This window comes from Zootoca vivipara, chromosome 1 (assembly GCF_965207765.1).
Source record: "Zootoca vivipara chromosome 1, rZooViv2.hap1.1, whole genome shotgun sequence".
Classification (NCBI taxonomy): Eukaryota; Metazoa; Chordata; class Lepidosauria; order Squamata; family Lacertidae; genus Zootoca; species Zootoca vivipara.
The window spans coordinates 58257468-58278856 of NC_142582.1; the positions used below are offsets into that span (position 1 = coordinate 58257468).

General features: G+C 40.4%; 1 protein-coding gene across 6 annotated transcripts in view; it reads left to right on the top strand.

Moving 5' to 3' along the window:
- LRRC56 (leucine rich repeat containing 56) overlaps positions 1-21389 on the top strand; it is a 40215-nt gene that overhangs the window by 9387 nt on the left and 9439 nt on the right. For 4 of the 6 annotated variants that reach the window (XR_015948887.1, XM_088665740.1, XM_088665744.1 and 1 more), the window contains 7 exons: positions 243-412; positions 4616-4703; positions 6935-6995; positions 14590-14686; positions 15041-15238; positions 18601-18778; positions 20131-20328. Coding sequence is in view for 5 of the 6 variants with exons in the window: in XM_088665744.1 (XP_088521870.1) it covers positions 243-412; positions 4616-4703; positions 6935-6995; positions 14590-14686; positions 15041-15238; positions 18601-18778; positions 20131-20328 (990 nt within the window). In the remaining variant the exon portion in view is untranslated. Of the gene's footprint in view, positions 1-242; positions 413-4615; positions 4704-6588; positions 6659-6934; positions 6996-14125; positions 14218-14589; positions 14687-15040; positions 15239-18600; positions 18779-20130; positions 20329-21389 lie in introns of those variants that run through there. The other 2 variants (XM_088665750.1, XM_088665753.1) reach the window with 2 other exon arrangements.

The following is a 21389-nucleotide window of genomic DNA, read 5'->3' on the forward strand; positions in this document are numbered from 1 at the left end:
TGAATATAATTTAAAACCAACAGTGGGGGTAGAATGGTTTTTTTAAAATTTGTTTGCCCAGATATCACAGTTACATATATTTAATATGAAATGTGAAATTCAGGGTGTATAGGTGGAACATTTTATACCTGTTTTCAATGTCATTGCAATTTTAACACCACACTATCTAGATGCATGGCTTAAGAATGTATGAAGTAAGTGCTGAAACCAAAGAAGTTTCTCTTCCTGTGGTTAATGTTTAGGACATTCTGGGATGGAGCTCAACTGGAAATTAGGCAGCGTCTCAAGACCAGGTTCTGCTACAGTTCGGGTCACAGATTTGGGTCGGCAAGGGCTCCTGAATCCCAGTCCATCAATTAAAGATGATGATGAAGAACTACTTTTGAATGAATATCTTTCCCCCAACAAACTGGTAAGTAGATACCAATTTAATGCATCTGGAATGAGAACTCTGGAATGGAAATAATCAAATTAGGCTTGCTGATATACTGTACATTGCATTACTGTGGCATATCTGATGGACTTCCAGTCAAATTGGACTACTGAAAGATGCTTTTGGTACTCCTAGCTACCTCTCAGGCACTTCCATAAACAAATATGACCAACATGAGTATTAGTTAGATTCTACAGAGAAGGATTAATAGGTCCTATTTTACAGTAACCTTATTTCTGTTTAATAGCAAAAGGATTAAAACAGTCTACATTCTAACATCGCAAATATGATTAGGAGAGGCAGAGAGCTGCCTCAGTATATGGGTCATACATTTGGCACATATAAATCACTCAATTTGTCATGCTAGTGGGCTTCCTCTAGCATGGTATTTTCAACCTTGAATATCAGTGCAGTTTGCCCAGCATCTCACTCACACACTTTGAGGCTTGCTTGTTGCTACCTGATAGCATTAAAAGCAACAACTCCATGGACTGCTCCTGAGAACTACCACTGACCTGAAGCATCCCTTCATCCACTTTTCCTTGTCCACAGAAGAGCCAATGTAAACCACTGCTTCCTGTGTGTTGTGCAAAGGAGATAAACTTTCATATTTTGTTAATATTTGGATAACGTTTTGTGTTGGTAAAATAATTGTGCTGTAGGAAAGGGTATGAGTCTGGATTCCCTTGTGACTATGCAGTTTTTATGTTGCAGCATGCATTATTTACTCGGTTACTAATTAAGGGCTGGGAAAGGCCTGGGGTGCAGTGGAAATGGCTCACTTCTGCTGGCAGGGGGATAGCTAGACAACAGGCTGCATTTTAGATGATGGAAAACAGGCAGCGACATGCAATGGTAGACAGGGCTTTCTGTGGGAAAGGAGCTTCAGCAAGGCTGCTTGTGGGCCATTTCCTTTTCTTTCTGTGTGGCAGTTGAAGGAAGGGAAACTTTGATTTTAAAAGAAATTTGGGGATTTCATTGCATAGACTTTTCCCTTCAGACGCCATGCCTCTGTCAGTGAGAAGCAGATTATCAAATGAAATTTCACTAAGAGATGTAATAGAAGCAAAGACGTAGGAGGGTTGACATCTTCATCAAAACAGCAATTGCTTTTGGAGTGAAAGCATTTTATTTGGAAAGTGTAGGGTGTAAAACCATCAGGATGTCCTTGCCCTGATCAACATACTCTGAAAGCTGTAACAGATTAGCAAATGTCCAATCTGATCTCACTGTTGCAGGGACGGGAGATGGGATGTTTAATGCTCTCCCACTTTTTTTTTAAAAAAAGCATCTCATTTTACATACAAAGCTAGTAAAATTAGTTTGATCCCCTTTCTGCAGTCTGAAATGAAACAACCCAGCAAGACCCATGTCTGGTGAGGCTTCAGTCAACTTAGCCCTTCAAATATTTGGGGCCTGTTTCCATCCCTGCTGAGCTTCTTGGGGGTTCTCTTGGTAGTTCCACCTTCCTCAGAAGTGTAGGGAATGGCAGCTCAGGAGGGAGCTTTCTCTGTGGCAGTCCCTAAACTGTGGAACTCCCTTCCACAGGAGTGTGAACAGCCTCTTCATTATACAGCATTTGCCCTACGCTGAAGACACATCTCTTTACCCTGGCCTTTGACAGTTAAGGGATTTCGTTCTGTTGAATGTATATTGTTCTGTTCCATTTAGAATGGTCTTGCTTGTTTTATAGTGGTAACAGTTTTATCTGTGTTTATAGTTGTATAATATATTATTGTAGCCTGCCATGGGATGTTATGGTGAAGCGTGGATAAGAAATATTATAAATAAATAAAATAAAATAACCAGTGCTTTTTCCTGGGGGTATGTATGGGTATGCATACTACTAAACGTTTTGTGAATCTAAGTTTGGCCTCATTGAGGGGCAGTATTTCAATATAAGTAGGAAAACGAGAGTACCCCTGAACATTTTTTTTAGAAAAAAACCCACTGAAAATAACTAATCTGGTTTCAGCACCAACTCAAACTCTTCAAGTTTTCATGTGTCAAGATTTTTGTAATGCAGTACTTACCTTTGACAGTTGCATTCTTTTTTGCCTAATAGGGACTTTCATTTGACCTGAAAGTTTTGAGTGGGCATTGTTGGAGCAGTTGCTTCCTGTTTTTTAAAATATAGATATACAACATTGCCAAGGAAACACTAACTATGTTTGCAGCACGCTTTAATAACAAGTCTAATGTAACTATTATTTGACCTCTTGTTGCTCAGGTTGAAGCAGCTGCTTCCATACTGTTAACTTCCTTTTGCTTTTTTAAGTTTAAAAATAGCACTGCTGTTCAACCAATTGATTAGAAACAAATTTTCATTATGTCTTTTTTAGTGCTTAGAACTCTTTAATGGAACAGTAGCAGGAAATCATTTTCTCACCAACACAGTTACACAGTCTTAGCATTTTTTATATCTGGGAGAAGAATCTGTTAGCCTTCAGGAAGAAAACAATATTTTGAAATTGAGACTGTGCGTGCCTGACTTTTCCTTTCCTCTTTCAAAATTTTAGGTCCATATCCTACTTACTCTTGGGTGTGGTAGTGTATAGACAGTTTCAAACCAGTTTACTCAGCATATTTATTACTGCAGTGAGTGTATTTCCTTGTGCATATCCTTATGCATTTATATCTTTTTCTGTCCTTTCTGAAAACAGAAGATGAGTCCAGTATGAATCATGCATTGAGCATACAATCAGCATCCCACTACAACAGCTAGTGCTGGGCAATGTATAAGTTTGTAGTAAAAACCAAGTTTCTAGTCCTCATGGTTGTAGAATGATTCTACGATTCTATGAAATAAGCTTGAAAAAGTGTTGGTTTTTCAGAGTCTAGTAAGTCTTCTAGTGCTCAGGATCTTTTTGCTCTGCATAGCTTCCTGTCCTTTTCGATGGAGCCATCACAGTGCCCTATTCCACTATTAAATTTGAGTTATTGGTACAAAAAATTGAGAATTTGGTGTTTTTATTTATATAATTGTAAATTATACTTTGTTCAGTGGCTAACTTTTAGTACCCGGATTGCTGATTTTCATAAATTGTGGTCATTTATTTTTAGGATGGGAATGTGCACATATATGCATACGCACAAATGAACACACAGGTGATAGAAGAAATGCTGTTCTCTGAATAATAGATTTGATGGCATCTGGGGATATGCACTTAACTGTACTGTGGGGCCATTTACAAAGAAAACTAAAGTTAGTGGGTTCTGTCTTATATTTTTAAGACAGAATTACTTCCTTCTTTCTTGGCAGATGATTACTTTTCAAAGTTGACGTAAATGAATTTGGCAGGGAGGCCACAGATAGAATGAACAAGTTCAAAAACATTTCAGACAGTTGTTGAAGTTTTATGGAAAGGTGATGTGAAGGGGAGAACTTTCTCCCCTGTTGAAACTAATGTATTGCATGACATATGCAATCTAAGAACAGATGCTATCCCATTTATGTGCTTTCCCTTTCCTTTTTCCACTTTGTTAATTCTTTTTTAATTGAACATTTATACATTTAAAAACATTTATACTAATATTCATTTTTAATAGAGTTCTGCCTCTTCAGTTATAGAGCAGAATTCTTACATTAATATATATGTTGACTGCTAGGGCTTTAGGTGCCCTTCAGAATGGTATGCTAACTAGATGGTGCCCTACATAGTTCCTGCAAAGCCTTAAACGCAGACTGCAGGTCTAAGGTGTATTATAAAGGAAAAAAAGGAAACAACTTTTGTCTACTTCTTGTCTCTAGTGACTATATATTTTCCTATTTTAGACTGCAATGCTAACCGCACTTATCTGGGAGTAAACCTCATTGAATTCAATATAACTTTCTTCTTAGTAGATTTTAACACAGTTAAGATTATGCTGTTTGTTTCTCGAAAGAGGTTTCAAGATGAGCACTACCAACTTCCCATCAGTTCTGGGAAACCCAGACTTTACCCAAGTAGCTCAGCTGTTTTTCTTTCTCTTTCCACAGTAATTCTCTGTCGTATTGCTACATATTTCCCACCCTTCCCTAGAGAACCAAAGCTGTATGGATGTTTAACACAGAAGCTAAACATCAAGTTTGGGGCCTTCTGAGAACCCTTTGTGTAGGACTGAATTACTAGCTGCATTAATTTCTTTGTAGAATATCATGATAAAGGATGCAAGTTTCATACTCTTTGCTTATTGTTGTAGAAAACACTGACTGGGCTAGATGATCTGCGTCAAGTGAAAGCTCTAGAGATGCATGTAGACACAAGAGAGAACAGCCTTGGAAACTTTGGTGAGAAAACATTTTATTCTGGCTCAGACCCTCTTAGCCTTTTATTAGAGCCAATTGTGCTGCAGCTGCGAAAAGGTAAATTCCATGCTCAGGATTATTGGGAAAGGAACTAAAAATATAACTGCCATATCATAATGCCATTATACAAATCTATGGTGTAACCACATTTGGAATGCTGAGTAAAGTTCTGGCTGCATCATCTCAAAAAGGGGATTGTAGAGCTGGAAAAAGTTCAGAAAAGTCAACCCAGATGATCAAGAAAAGTCAGCCCTATGAGAAGAGGGTATGACACATGGAGCTTTACAGTTTAGAGTTAAATGGAGTCATAAAATCATTCATGGTGTGGAGAAAGTCAAAAGAGAAAAGCTTTTCTCTCTCTCATAATGCTAGAACCGATGGACATCCCATGAAGCTGAATGTTATAAGATTCAGAGCAAACAAAAGCAAGTACTTCTTCACACACCACATAATTAAATGATGGCATTCTTTCCCACAAGGAGTGATGGCCACCAAGTGGTTAGCTTTAAAAGACAAATTCATGGAAGCAAAGGCTATCAATGACAGTCTGCCGCTGAATGTCCATTGCTGGGAATCACTAGTGTGGGAGGAGCGTACGGTTGCACCTAGGTTCCGCTTGGGGTTTCCCCACAGCCATTTGGTTGGCCACTGTGAGAACGTGATGCTGGACTAGATGAGCCATTGGCCTGATCCAGCAGGCTGTTCTTATGTCTGTTGGAGCTAAAGAAAATCTCTTTAATATTAAAGAGGTAGAAAAGTTCCAAATGGAGCAGCTTTCTTTCTGGAGTTTTTCTTGAGGGAGGTGACATTTATAAAGCTTTCATTTCTAAATACTGACAGGATTTATATTCAAAGCAAGCTGAATAAGCCCTTATTTGAAAATACTGGTTGGTAAACCATCCCTCGAAGCTACCAACAAGAAACTGTTTAATGGGGAAAAAATGAACTTGAAGATTTCTGACGAAAAGAAAATAGTCTTCGTTAAATATGCATACATAGGGGAAAGCATATGGCATGCATCTGTTTCATGAAGCCCATTACTTACAGAACTGATTTATCCTGTAACAATTTGCTTTGTAATACTGATTATGACCTAGAAATGGGCTCTCATAAACTATGCATAACAATAATCTTCATTAATGTTCAATAGCAGCAGTAAGAAAATGCTTGTGCTACAAAAACTTTAAGACTTATTGAATGATTCAGAAACTGGACAATTAATTTGAATCTTATTTTCTACCTAACCGCATTGTAAGATCAAAATGGAGACTCCCCACCCCCACTTGCATATGGGTGGAACAGAAAAGAATACAGAACACATGTACACCCAATAACATTTCACTCTTACTGCTTATCTTTGTTTTTGCAAGTGCTGGAGGGTGTTAATTAATTGAAAGATTTTTAATAGATCAAATGGTTTGACCAGATGTTGTGGCCCTAATAATTTGTAACATATAGAATAAGGAAAATCTTGTTTGAAAGTGTGAATGGTCACAACTATGAATTATATCTAGATAATACAGTGGGTGGTATTTAATTAAGTTTTACTCAGAGTAGGCTCACTGAAATTAAGGCAGCTTGGTCATGTTCATTAAGTCAGCAAGTCTGCTCTGAGTAAAACTTAGCTGAATACGCAGTGCTTTAAAACAACAACAACAACAAAGGTTGTGTGTATAAATCTGAAGAGAGGGGGAGATGGATAAGTCAGTAAACATTGGCTGGATACAAGCAGCAGTCCTTGAGTGAGTGTCGAAAAGGTTTTGCTTCCTGTAATATATACACATACAAAATACAACATTCTGCAGAACCTGTTTGACCAGCGGTGAAAATGGGAAGAGTGTGCACACCACAAGCAACAATCCTTCTTTAAATCTGAGAGGTGAGGGGAATAGTTCCCAGCAGAAACAGATGTAGGACACAGGGAGAGGTTCTCAAAGGTAACTTTTAAAATGTCAAGTTACTAGTGATATAAAATATAATCTGACAGTATGTGATCACTTCCAGGCAAGCCTTCTCTTAGTATGGATTCTTCATATGGCATTAGTCAGAGAAGATATGTTGCACCACAGGAATCAATAAGAAATTATGGTGAACAAATATATAAGCTGTACCATTAAAACAACTGCAGTTATGACATTATATGTCTAAGAGGATCGTGCACAGACTGCTTTTACCAAACTGAAAATTGTTCCTTTTCTTCCCTGTTCTTATAGGTGCTTATCTGCCTAATCTAAAACAACTGAAACTGAATAGCAGCATGCTTATGTCAGTGAGGTAAGGAGCTATAGTACACAAAGTAAAGTCCAGAGTACGCTTTCACTCTCTGTCCCCACCCCACAGCACCACCTCTCAATATCCAGAAAGAGTGAGCTAGTTCTGAATCTGCTATATAAAGGGAAAATCTCACTGTTGTTGCAGGATTAGGGAACTTGTGGCCCTCCATATGTTATTTGACTACAACTCCATTGGCCAAGTTATTTTCATAGTGTTTAGGTGTGTTTTGCACTGCTTTGGAAATGAAAAATGTGAGGTTTCTACTTTTATTATTGTTTTACTGGATGAAGTGGAATGCTTTTGTAGTCTTAAGAAATTTCTGTATCTCAAAAAATCACATGGAAAGAGCAAATATATCTCGATACCTTTTAGAAAGACATAAGCACTACTGACGATCTGCAAATAACAGAACCACACGTGGTTTTCCAAGTGACAGTAAGTCGTTCCACGCAATATTATTATACAGTATGTGGTGGTGAGTTGCAAAAGCACTACTGTGACCATATAACACAGCACGCAGAGCTTATGGCTGAGTTTGGCAACAAGATAGTAGGCACAATTATACCAAGGGAGAAGGCCTGAAAACCTTCCTGTCATAGAGTAATTGTGGGAAACACTAAATTTTCTTCTCCAGCCTGCAGGAGGAAGTGTTTGTGTGAAACCATATTTGGAACTCATTGCAAAACCTTTCTGAACCTGTTACACTCTCTGCCCTCTCTTTTTAATGCCAAGACCAAAGTGACCTTATTTCTCCTGTCTCAAGGGTGAGAGCCCACGCTTTCCCCATTGCAATTGCAGCAAAGTCGCTCAGTATTTGTGTGTTACTTTGTGGGTTGCAGGTTTATTTCTCAAATATCTAGAGGTTGGCCTACTTATTTTTGCGCGGTCAGTAGGGAGACTTCGTACACAGAATGTGATGAAAAGGTATTGCTTTAGGTCCTTGTTAATTTCCTACTTTACACTTATTTTATGAGGCTTTTACTCTATTGCTTCCATCCATCTCTCTCCAGCCAAGTAATATCAGATTTATGAAGTAATAATTGAGGGAGAAACATGGAACACTCTCTGAAGAGAGCAAGTTAAAAAACTATCTTTTACTCTTGCATGATGACATATGTTACTTATCTCCTTAATGATTCTGGCAAAAAGGACTATATTTCAAAGCTAATGGGGTATTCGTTCTAGTCTGGCTAACAGCCACCGTTTTTAATCTAATTGCTTCTGCTTTCTAATTTCAGGGATGAGTAAAAGGATATATGTAAAATCCTAGATAAATACTTTCTTAAAACGTAGGCTGTTCTATTAGATGCAGCATCCGTAGCTGTGCTTTGGGGATATGCAGTAATCCTCAACTATTAAGTGACCTGTCACTTTCAGAGTACTGTATCACAAAACCCCCTATTTGTTTTGAGTCACCTTTGCACTGCTTTATCAGTTAATGTACAGTGGCTTCCATTTGCCTGGAGGCCTAAGGTAAGAATGCCAATAAACATACAGTACGGGGTGGAATCCAATATTGTAGTAGATGGATTGTTCTGACAAGGCAACCATCTCTCCTTGCCAGACAGAATGATTTCTCCTCTCCCCACACACTGTTCTGAGGGTTTGCCTGACCTTCCTGAGCAAATTTGGGGAGTCAGGGGAGTCCTCTTGCACTACCAGGACTCTACTAGGGGACATGGTAGAGGTGTATATGATTATGCATTGTATGGAGAAAGTGGATAGTGATAACCTGGGACCATCCAGTAAAGCTGAATGTTGGAAGATTGAGGGCAGACCCCTGAAAAGTCATTTGTCACAAGGCACATAATTCAACTGTGAATTCTGCTCTCAAAGACATAGTGATGGCCACCACCTTGGATGGCTTTATTATGTATCAGGTTTCAAAATTATTTGACCTCTCTCTTTATGTAGAGCCCAGAGGTTGAAAACTATCTGAGGAGCCCATCCTTGCAGCAACATCTTGGTCCCAGAATCAGGCTGCAGTCCTATATCCACAAACATGGTAGTAATTCACATTGAATCCAGTGGATTTTACTTTTGAGCAATGTAAAGAATTGTGCTGCTGGGACTTTTAGCAGGCAGATGGTTGGTTTTCATCAAACCTGTTAGTAAGGATTGTTCTCTTCTTTATGAAAAATCCCAGCTCTTCATCATTTTCCTTTCCATTCAATGCAGGTGTGGGGAACCTTTGGCCTTCCAGACATTGCTGAACTACAACTCCCATTAGTCCCTGCAAGCATAACCAATGTCCAGGGAAGATGGAACCTGTAGTTCAACAGCATCTGGCAGTCCAAAAGTTCTCCACACCTGACTTAATGTGATGGATACTTGATATTATATTTTCCTCTTTCTTGCCCTCATTTTTGGTTGCGATATTTAGAAATATGGCTGTTTGTAGCAAACCAGAGATCTAATCTCAGTTTGCAAGCCTCGAGATTTCTATTCAGGAACCCAATACCACAAATGATGCTGTCTGTCTGAAAACAGATACGTACATATCTAACCAATTTGAAATGCACCTGCAACACATTGCTCCCAGCGGTTATGTAGGTTTCTAAGTGATTTAGTCAGAAATGAGAGAGGAACAATTATCATCAACCGTTGAGAAAAACGCAAAGAATTGAATGTTGGGAGATAATAGTGTAATTAGGCAGCTGGCAGGAGAGTTGCCCATCCTTATCAGTCTCCATGGCAACAGTGGTCCAAAGTGTCATCAGTTACAGAAAGGAGTAGAACATAATCTTCAGCAAGAAAGATGGGATCTATAAAGAGTTAGTTTTTCACTCTTGTCTGTCACTTACCTGCTTTCTAAGACAATTGCCCTCCAATATCAAGCTAAGAGAAAAGTGGCTTAAGGACAGTAAATTAATCTGCATTGCTTATTATCCCATTGGATAATAAGTAGGCACTTTTGATCACATTGTTTAATTCAGAGCTTGAAACTTGAAATTTGCAGTTTATACAATGTATTTTCATAAGTTGGTCACAGTCTACAAATTATTATTTTATTTTGTTTATTTGCTAGAAAATGATATATTATTCTTTTGTTAGAAATATTGCCAAAAGGATAAGTTTCAATTTATGGCAAAGATCCTTTTGAGACACAGGTATAGATTATCATTATAAAATGTATTCTTTAATGCTAAAAGGCCCATGTATGCAGCAAGCTCAAAAAAAATAAAAAATCTTTCGTGCATCTCAAGAACGCATTACAACAGGAATTGAGGTAATGATCATTAATATGTAAGTTAGGAGAGAGGTCTAAACAACTTATTAGGCATTGGAATATTAATAACTATTAAACAATGTGATCAAAAGTGCCTACTTGTACAGAGGCTGCAAATTAGAAATACCAAGTGGTACTGAAGGAGTTCCCATGGAACATGTTTAGATATGGGCTATCTTTTCACATTGGAAGTACCTGCTAGTATGTACCGCCCTGGGTTTTTTTAGATTTTGTAGAATCAGTCTTTTATTTTAGTGCTGTACAAGTTTATCTTCCCTTCTCTTTATTCATGTTTTTAAAGGGTAATAAATGTAAACATAGTTCTTGTATTTATCTTGCATTGTAAACTATACTGGCATAGACTCAAGAGACGTGCTGGCAGAAAGGGGTTGGCAGCCCCTGGCACCACAGACTTTCTCATTCTCCAGCATGGCTCAGCCAGTTGTTTGTCCCTCCTCCTAATTTCTTTATTCCACACCCTCCATTTGAGCAGAAACTGGGCATGTGCACAGTGGCGAACCATGCCACTTGGCTGCCCGGGGCGGCAACGGCGGTGGCGCTCTCTGGGGGCGGGGCGTCGCTACGCATGCATCGTGACATCATGACGCATGCGCGGTCCATCCAGGCTGGTGCTGCTGCTCCCGCGTAAGGTTGCCGTGGGAGCAGCAGCACCAGCCCGGCTGCCGTTCACACACAGCGACTCGTGGGGCCGCCGTGCGCCAGCAGCAGCATGTACTGGCTGCACATGTGTAGCATCCCGGCATGTGCTCACTCCATACGCACCGGGATGCTGCACATGAACAGTCAGTATGCGCTGTTGCTGGCGCACGGCAGCCCCATGGGCCTCTGCTCGCACACAGCGGCCCGTAACGGGCTGCCGCTCACGGGGCAGCCAGCACGAGCCGCATACAGTGCGCACGGGCGGAGGCGAGGGGCAGGGAGGGGCGCCCCGAGTGGAGCCCCCCCCAGAGTGGAGCCCGGGGCGGCCCACCCCCACCTTGCTACGCTACTGCATGTGCAGAAACTACCCAGCAGAGGGTCTTGGAGGCCATTGTTTACATTCCTTAGTGTAGTTTGGAAGCTGTTCCAAGTGATTTTTTAAAAATTATTATTACAAAAGGAAATCAAACAAGTTAGCCATAAAAAATGGAGTGATACCAGCTATTTCTTCTCAATTTATTATTGCAAACCTTCAATTCCAAATATAAGAAATTATGTATGTATATGTAGTCAAAGTTGATAAACAGAAGAACACAAAATTCATATTGCTAGTGGAAAAGAAGTCTGTTAGAAAAATAGGAAAAAATGAAGCATAGATCTGTACAAATTAAATGGAGTTTTCTGTTGTGGTAGTGCTTGTGCAGAATTACGCTTTTGCACTCATCAGTGTTAAAAGAAAATTAGTAGACATTTGAGGAGCCACAGGAGATAGCTAAGTGCCAGAGCTGCAAGAAATGAAAAGTTAAAAGGGGAAGTAGAGGGTGTGGAAAGGTGGTTAGTAGAACCAAGCACTGAGCCAACTATATAAAACTACTGCAAACTGCCTGCTCCCTGGGGTGGAGTGGTTTTGGTTTGGATGTTTCACCACTTATTGAAGTACAGTATCTCCAGATCGAGGTAGTTCAGAAATCAGATGGGGAAATAACATAGTTGCAGCTGATTGAAGGTAATTTCATGTGGATGACTCTTGATTTAATGAGAGAAGACAGGCAGATTCCAATCCACCCTAAAGCCAAATGTGGACAAGCCCTGAATTTGCACAAGTGCTCCCATAGAGATCCTGAGAAAGCACCAGAACATTCACATGACGTGGAGACCTCTTTGAACCCTATGCTGCTGCAGAGACCTACTCTCTAATCTCATCCTGCTCACTGCTCCATTTAGGATGGCCAGGCTGCTGGGCTTTTGGAGGGGTAGAAGACATCAGTTTAAAGGTGCTGCGTGGTATGCCTGATGCTGGGGCAGCATGCCAAGGGAGGGAGGGTTATACTGGAATCCTATGAGGAGCCCCTTTACACCCTTCTCCACTACATGGCAAAAGCAGAATTGCAACCACAAAGTTTAATCTGTGTTTGAAAAAGTCACATTTCTGAGACCTTCAAGTGAGCTCAGTTGCTTAGAGCGTGGTGCTGATAACACCAAGGTTGCAGGTTTGATTCCCATATGGGACAGCTGCATATTCCTGCATTGTAGGGATTAGACTAGATCAGGCATCCCCAAACTGCGGCCCTCCAGATGTTTTGGCCTACAACTCCCATGATCCCTAGCTAACAGGACTATAGAATCATAGAATCATAGAGTTGGAAGAGACCACAAGGGCCATCCAGTCCAACCCCCTGCCAAGCAGGAAACACCATCAAAGCATTCCTGACAGATGGCTGTCAAGCCTTCGCTTAAAGACCTCCCAAGAAGGAGACTCCACCACACTCCTTGGCAGCAAATTCCACTGTCGAACAGCTCTTACTGTCAAGAAGTTCTTCCTAATGTTTAGGTGGAATCTTCTTTCTTGTAGCTTGAATCCATTGCTCCGTGTCCGCTTCTCTGGAGCAGCAGAAAACAACCTTTCACCAGTGGTCAGGGATGATGGGAATTGTAGTCCAAAACATCTGGAGGGCCAAAGTTTGGGGATGCCTGGACTAGATGATCCTCAGGGTCGCTTCCAGCTCTACAATTCTATGATTCTAAGTGATTGGCAGCAATTCCTATTAGTTTCAGGGGGTTGCTGATGTGAAGTGCTTTGAGGCTGGGCTACCACTTTTTATTTTCTTTCAGGATCTTTGACATGACATCTGGAATTACTTTAGGTTTAAACTGGTGAAGCCAAAGGGAGCCTTCTTCTGGTATTTATCCAATAGGTTTTTGGCTCAAATGAACCTATTCCCAATAGTTTTAAACAATTTATTGAGTAAATTGTGGTTCTCTCAAAATGCCACTTTGTGCCAAACCACACTGGCTTTCTCCCTTGTTTTCAAGAAGTGTCCTCAACTCAAATAATTGGATGTCATGAATGTGTACTATGGAAGGATGTGTGTAAAAAAGGATTTTGCAATGCATATTGAAATGTTGAGTTCTGGAAAATTATAAGTGATCAATTTTACTTTACTAATCCTTTTAGACAACAATCCTAGCTTCACTTACCAGGGAGAAAGCTAAAGTGAACACAGTGGAAATGATTTCTACATAAACATGCATAGAATTCTGTAGTTAGTCACTTTTATGCTTCTATGACTTCATCTCCAAAGATTCCTTTATTGCTTGGAGAAAACACTCAGTTTAAAGCTTTTGGGTTCACTTTCAAATACTGCAATGCAAAATTATCCAAGCCAAGCTCTCAGGTATGAATTAATTCAAGTTAGTTTTGGATTGTTGAACACCCAACTCAGTGGGCAGTTACTTTGGGATCACAGACACTTTCCTTTTAATCAATCAATGTATATGTGACCTTATTATAGCATTTATCTCTGGCACTTAGTTTGAAAATTAATAGGGTAGAATATTGTTTTGACACATGGGGAATCAGAGCAGAACTGAAAAAGGATACACCAGGGGAAGCCAAATCGGTGCATCCAGATGTTCCACTCCAGCTACCACCAGCCCCAGTCAGCATGGTCAATGATTAGGAATGAATGGAGCTGTTGTCATCTGGAGAGCACCACATTGGCTATCCCAGGCTTATATCCTGTATCTCTGTTTGGGTGCACATATGTGGTTTTGCATGTGTGTGATGGGTATATGTATGAATTCGTATCTCTGAAAAAAATCAGTGGGTGTGATGGGGCTGCCTACTCCAGCTTCATTGCCTGGGGCCCAGTGACACCAATACATGTTCCAATCCAAGCAGAGCTTTTTTCCAGCCGGGTTACTCTAATATCTTCTCTCTCCAACTGCCAAGGAAGAAACAATGTCAGTGTATGCTGTCATCAGCTTTTGAACCTGAGCAGGATAAACTGCAACATCAGAAATCCCTGCGACAGAAGCTGAAATGTGCTTTCTGTAAATCTCCTGTTATTTATTTATCCAACTAGATTTATATACAACTTAATGAACAAAAAACCCTAAATAGTTTACATAAAACCATATAAAATATGCATAAAAGATAAGGATCAAATCTGTCTTTAAAAACAACTGGACATAAAATGGATCAAAATATAGATAAATTTAGCAATTAAAAAATAAATATACGTAATAAAATTGCATGTTACACTACTCGTGAGTATGAGCTCCTGAATATAAGTGTGCTACTGTGAAACATAATGGGTGAATTTGACCCTCAATCCAAATCTCTATTGCCTTGCCAAAGATGAAAAATATTAAAATGAACTGAGTACATAACCCTTGGAACTTACAGTTTCAACTTTCCTTAAGGGACCTTGGAACAGCATTGTCTAATCTTCAAGTCCTCTGGATGGCTCGCTGTGGGCTTCCAGATTTAGATGGCATCTCTTCCTGCTGCTCTTTGAAGGTAGGACAGATTTGAAATATTTCTTCAGTTGCCCTGTTTACTTAATGTTCAACTTCTTTTTATGAGGCATTTATGAGGCACAGAACCTTAAGTTCCTGTTCATATTCTTTCTTTCTTAAGGAGCCTTTTAAAAAAATAATTTTAGGTCTGATAGAAATCAGTGCCATTCCTTGTACTTAAAAGGTACTTCCATCATAATTTATCATGTATTGTGCTTGGCAATTCTGGGTCTTGAGGGGGTCTAAAATTCAGTATTGTGCCATATCTCAAACTGCAAGCCATGGGTTCATTGTCATTACTTAATGTGCAATGGTTAAAACTTCATGTTGATAAGGTCCCTTTGGTTTCCTTTAGGAACTCTACATAGCATATAACAATATTGCTGACTTAAGTCAACTTAGCCTGTTGGAGCACCTTGAGATTCTAGACCTAGAAGGAAACAATGTGGAGGACCTCAGTCAGATTCAGTATCTGGGGCTCTGCGTTACTCTGTCTGCCCTTACAGTGGAAGGAAATCTTATTTGCTTGAAACCAAGCCCACAATCTCCAGAGGTAACTTTGCTTGCTTTTAAATTTCATTTAAAAACATGCATCTGTGTTTTAATCTGATTACAAGAAGATACTGCTTAGCACAGCATAGTTTACTACGTGAATGCTTACCGAGGAGGGAGGCAAATGCTACCCACTCCAAGGGAATAGCTAAGTTGCTGTTGCCTATATCACCTCGTGCTCGGCCAGAGAGGGTTTTTACAATCAAGCAGTCTATAAATTTTATGAAATAAATAAATGACAACTGACTTAAGCAACCCCAAGGACTAGTTGAGCACTGTGCAACCCAAAGCACAGTTATTTGATGGGAGTTCCGCTGAAATCAGTGGGACGTGTTTAGAGAGTCAGTGTGGTGTAGTGGTTAAGAGCGGTAGACTGGTAATCTGGTGAACCGGGTTCGCTTCCCCGCACCTCCACATGCAGCTGCTGGGTGACCTTGGGCTAGTCACACTTCTCTGAAGTCTCTCAGCCCCACTCACCTCACAGAGTATTTGTTGTGGGGGAGGAAGGGAAAGGAGATTGTTAGCCGCTTTGAGACTCTTTAGGGTAGTGATAAAGCAGGATATCAATTCTTCTTCTTCTTCTTCTTCTTCTTCTTCTTCTTCTTCTTCTTCTTCTTCTTCTTCTTCTTCTTCTTCTTCTTCTTCTTCTTCTTCTTACTATATGAAGGTGTTTCAGAAAAGACAGAAAAAATAATGGCTGCTTGGTTTGCATATTAAGAATGGCCACAGCTTTCTGAAACACACTTGTTGTTGGTGGCTGCAGTTCAGAGCCTATCCTCTATGTCAGTTTTCTTTATTTCTAGTACAGGAAGCCCTCTTGTGCTTCGCTGCAGGCCACTTTTGCAATTCTCAAGACATTCAAAGCCAATTTGTTGTGTTATGGGGGGGGGTGTCTACAGTGTAAGTAAGATCTTTGCTGTGTACATGGCAAAAATGTGTTCCCCTGGTACACGGGCAGTCTTGTATTGATTGCACTTGTGGCAGTTTAAGATCAGCAGCCAAAATCCTAGCACCATGCCTACCACAACAGAGAGGGCTTTTTCAGCAGCGGGGAACATGCTAACACCTGGAGTATTGCACATGCCCCATCAACAAAGGCCTTTAGAGGAGCCCCAAAGACTTTTTTATTCTCAGCCACATTTGCTTAAATAAGATTTATTGGCCTGCCAAGTTGAATTGGTTTCAGCTATAATTATTTATTGGCGTTCAGTATTGTACTGGGCAGTTGTTGGGTTGTATTTTTTAAAAAAATAAATAATAATAATTGAAACCACTGCTAAAACAAAACTCCCCCCTCTGTTTTAGCAGCGCTTTCTATGAAAACCGTGTGCTGTTGAAGCAAGCTACCCTCCCACCACTCGTAAATGGATTGGGAGCATGTCTTCCCCATCAAAAAGTAATCAGGAGCTCTCTTTATGCTCATGATTGTTCCTTTATAGCCACACAGGTACCTATCCTATACCTTATACCCCATATGATGCCTGATGAGGGGCAGGTGGGTGTGGTTTACAAGGAACAGCCTTGCAGTCCAAATTAGACCTGCAAGCTAGAGATTCCCCTCCTTGCACTGTTGCGTCTCAGGCCATGCTTCATATTTGCATGCCACCTTCAAATGTAGAAATAATACAAATATATCTTCTAGAATTTATCCAAACAAGGATAGCTAATAATTCTGCCTGGCCCTTTCTATGTAAAATAAAATTAAAATTACATATACTGATTCGACTAAATTTACAGCTCTCTCTACAGGCTGTCTGTTTGCTCAGTGTAATTTGATTTCCAGATGAGCTCATCTCTTCCAGACATTAAAACCCAAAGAAAAAATCTAATGATGAATGTGGTGGTCTCTATCACAGCTGTTTCAATAGCACTCTGTGTCCGTGTGTGTGTGTGTGTGTGTGTGTACATGTAATGTGAAGCACCCCTCAACCAGGATAGCATTTCAGACTTGTAGGCTGGAAAACCTACTGGTATAGCTTCCATATAACAGAAAGAAAATGCACTACGTAAAAAGATTATTTTGTCTTCTGTACTAGGTATTTACCCTATTGTGGGAAAGAATATAGGCTGAAAGTTCATCAGCCAGTCTTAACATTATACAGATGGAGTAGCATTTTGTAGTTTATTGAAAGTGGGGAAAATATTCCAGGTGCATATATTTACACTACTTTGCTGCAGTTCTCTTGTAGCACTATACAAAATCTAGGGGTGATGCACCCTCCCAGAATCATGCAGTCTAAAGGCTGCTCCAGAAGATGCAGTTTTAATGCATGTGTCTAAAGCCATCTGTTAGTAACCAGCAACTGTGGCCTGGGGGTTTAGTCCAATCCCTAGGCTAGGGGCTTCCCATCTGGCCCTAGCATAGTGCCTAATCTCAAAGATGCCTCATAATGCAGCTTGTCATTTCTCCTACACAAGATGAGTCATAAGCAAAGAACTCTGACCTCCTCCTCTTCAGCATGTGCAGCGGAGGAGGCTTGGGGGAGTCCTCCCTTTATGGCCCTCAGCTGCTCCCTCTTTGCTTGGCCATGGCTGAGTCATAGGAGGCAGTAGGTGAGGTGCATAAAGGGGGGACACTAGAAAAAAACATCTCTGGCTGATCACACTTTGCCTTGCCTTAAGTTTGTGTAGGAATCGGTTAGTAGGAAGAAAGTAGATGTAGCCCAGTAGCTGCTGACCAGGTTCTAGTTTCCTATATCTTAAAGTGCAAAAGAAAAAGGTCATATAGAAAGTGGAGTGAGAGGAAGCTTCTGTAGTCTAGATCTAGAGTGTGTGCAGTTCAGGTCTGCAGGATCTACTTTGCTTTTTTACTAGAACCCTGAGAACCACAGACAACCATACACTTAAAATTAAGGAATAAAGGTGCTTCTGAACACGTGCTCAGCCCTGGATTTTCTTCAGCACCAGAACTAACCAAATTAGGCCTGTCACACAGCATCCCACTCCTAGTTTTTCTGTATGGTTTCTTCTTTACAGCAGACTAATTGTAAGGCCCATCTAGATGTAAAGTGATGGAGAAAGGGGATTTCAAACTCTTGTCTCCACACCGCAGTTCTAGTCTGAATCAAGCTCTCTGCGCTTGCTAGTTTGGCCTAGAATCTAGATAAACTAGGGCTGGTTAAAAAAAAAGGGGGGGTAAGAAACTCTTGCAAATCTACTGTAAATCATCCAGGACTCTACCAATAGATTACAGTCTACATTCTGCCCATCTCTGGACTAGATAAGCTAGTGGACTTTGTTTCATAGTGTTTTTATGTGGTTCCTGCCCACTTCTCAGATTTCCCTCCCCTCTCCCTTGTCAAAATGTGTTTGAAATGATTACTGTACACTGAGAAATTTCTGCTTTGGGTTTTTTTCCCCCAGGTCCCGGACTACAACTACAGAGCTGAGGTGAAAAAACTCATCCCTCATTTAAAGTATTTGGATGAAATACCAGCAGATCAAACTGATCTTCCTTTCCCATGCAAGATGAACAAGGAGTGGCTACTTGTCAAGGAATCCATCAAAGATGGAAGTTTAGTTGAAGAGGCATCTTGTTCAGGCAGGACAAATTATTTCCCAAGGGTCCATTTTTACTGGGGACAAGATTTCAGGGGAAGATAATGTGTACATACATAGATCCATGCACACTCTCTTGTACGCACCAGAGCTAGGCCTGGTTATCAGGTATAAAAATGGGCAGTAGCTTTTGCAAGAGTATAAGGGTAGAGTTAGATGTGATAGCAGCAGAAGTGTGTCTTCACACAGAACACTCTAAACAGCTGTAAGACAGAGAGAGATGGGTGTGGGTCCTCTTGTGTGGTAGGTGGGAAAGGAGTTTCAAAGCCCTCCACACACACACCCCATCCCACACTGTTATTCTTCTCAAGATTTGCTAGGGAAAAGGTGGCTAGAGATAGTGAAACAAGCAGCAGGCAGTGAAAGGATTCAGAAGCCATTTTCCACCTCACCTCACCAGTAGCAGCAGCCAGCATTTGAAAACTTTGGTCTGTCACTATTAACATCAAGGTTCAGCTGAATACCACCCTGAGGGAGATTTGGTCCAGAACAGGAACAATTAACTAATACTAGATTTGGTCCAGAACAGGAACAATTAACTAATACTGACTTCTTGATGAAGTTTTGAAGCTTACTGATTATACTGCTTGCAGTGGAATTCATTTCCTGAAAAGTATGGATTATTACTGTATTTATTTAAAATACCAATGCATTTCCAAAATAACTCATTAAGGCTCAAAAGTACTTTGTCTTTTGTTCCATTCAGAAGTTAATGACCTAGTATTGTGCTGTGTTCTTTGATTAAACTGTTCCTGCTCTTTTCATGAGACCTTCTGGAGTTGATGAGAAATTTTAGCTTTGAAAATTCAATAATGGTGTACACACCACTGACTGAAATTATGACATAGAGGACAACTTTGTTTGGGGCCATCCTGAAATATATATAAAAAATCAGAGACCAGTTGATGTCAAACCAGAACTGGTGGTATATGTTTTGCTAGACTCCCATTCCATAATTTTTACCTAAATGTGGAAACCCTAGAGCTGGCTCCCAAAAAAACCTTCAAATGTTATTTAAGTCATTACCATTTCAAAGCTGGTTCTGAATACCTGCTCCCATACTTGCATTCTAAGCTTCTTTGTATACCTTACTGTCAGATATTTACATATCTACAGACCAGGGTGGCTGGAAGATGACACTGTCAATGAAGAAAGCTAGCACTCTCGAGGCTCCAACAGGAGTGTGTACGAGTACCAACATTACCTTAGAATATGGGAAAGAATTTCCTTTGCTCTGCTCATTATCACTGTTTTGCTAAACTGAACATTTATACCATCTTATTATGTGCTGTAATATCTCACTGAACTCCCCCCCCCCCCAATTACCCTGTTTAGATTCTTATTTAGGACCTATAGCAAGAAGGCCCTCCTCTGCTGTGAGACCTGCCATAACACAGCTCTTGTCAGCTTCTCGACCTCAGGTTCCACAAAGACCACTTAGCGCCCATTTGCTCTCTGGTAGTAGCACCCTCCTGGAGGCTACCATCTGTGATGAGATGTTGCCTGAAGATGACGCCAGTGACTTGACACATGGTAATGGAATACCTGGTGCCATTTCTTGCCTAACCTCCCATTTGGAAACCTCTCTTCCAAAAGCATGTGTGCATGGGCACAGATGATTTAAAAGCATTCTCGCTCTCCCATATATTTCCTTGGATGACATGTATGTGCATTGGGCACAGACTTCTATTTTTGTATAGCTCTTTCAGTTAATATGACAATGGAAATGCACATAGGGTTAAAAGGCATTGTTTGATGGCTCAAACTTCATTTCATTTTATTTATATTATTGCTGCCCTTCAGTAGGATGATCCACTATGTCACAGTGAGTTTGTCCCCAGCTCTCTTGCTATACAGATAGACAAACTTCTGTCTTACAGTGACTAGATGTAAAGAGACCACTTGACTATTATGTTGTCTTCAGCTGAGCAAGATGAGATTTGTCCATTATTAATATCTCCCCCTCAGCTCACCTTTGCATGCTATTCAGTGGTGTCGAAGCAGTAGCTGTGGATCAATAGTTAAACCAAAATGGGAAAGTCTGCTACTTCCTTTCCCTAAATATGAAAAGCAGTGAATGAGCCAGATGTATTGTTGAATATGTTAAAGGGAATGGGCAGATAACATGCATAACAGCCAGCCATTGTTCTTTCTCTTGCAGTCCTCTTTTGTATGCTCATAACCCTTCTTCAGCTGCCTAAATATTTGCTCCCTTGCAATTCCCATGATGCTTGATCCTATGCTACTATTAAGTTTTTCCCTTGGGAGACCAATTTTCACTTGAATCATGGGAGAATTTTCTCACCCTGAATCCCCCCCACACACTGTGCTTATGCTGCTCAGCTGCCTGGGAAACCAGTGAGAATGGTGAAAAGGGGGTTCAACTGAAGAAAAAAGTTGATCTTTATCTGTAGCTCTCCCCCTTTTTGCTGATCAGTAGGAGAGTACATTGTGGACCATGTAAGATTATGCAGTGGGTCAGAAGCTATCCAGGGAATGCAGATTGCCCACTTCTGGACAAGATACAGAAAAAAAGCATGTTTCTTAGAGATTATGCGTATTGACCAAATAATGTGGTCAAGAATATTAAAAAA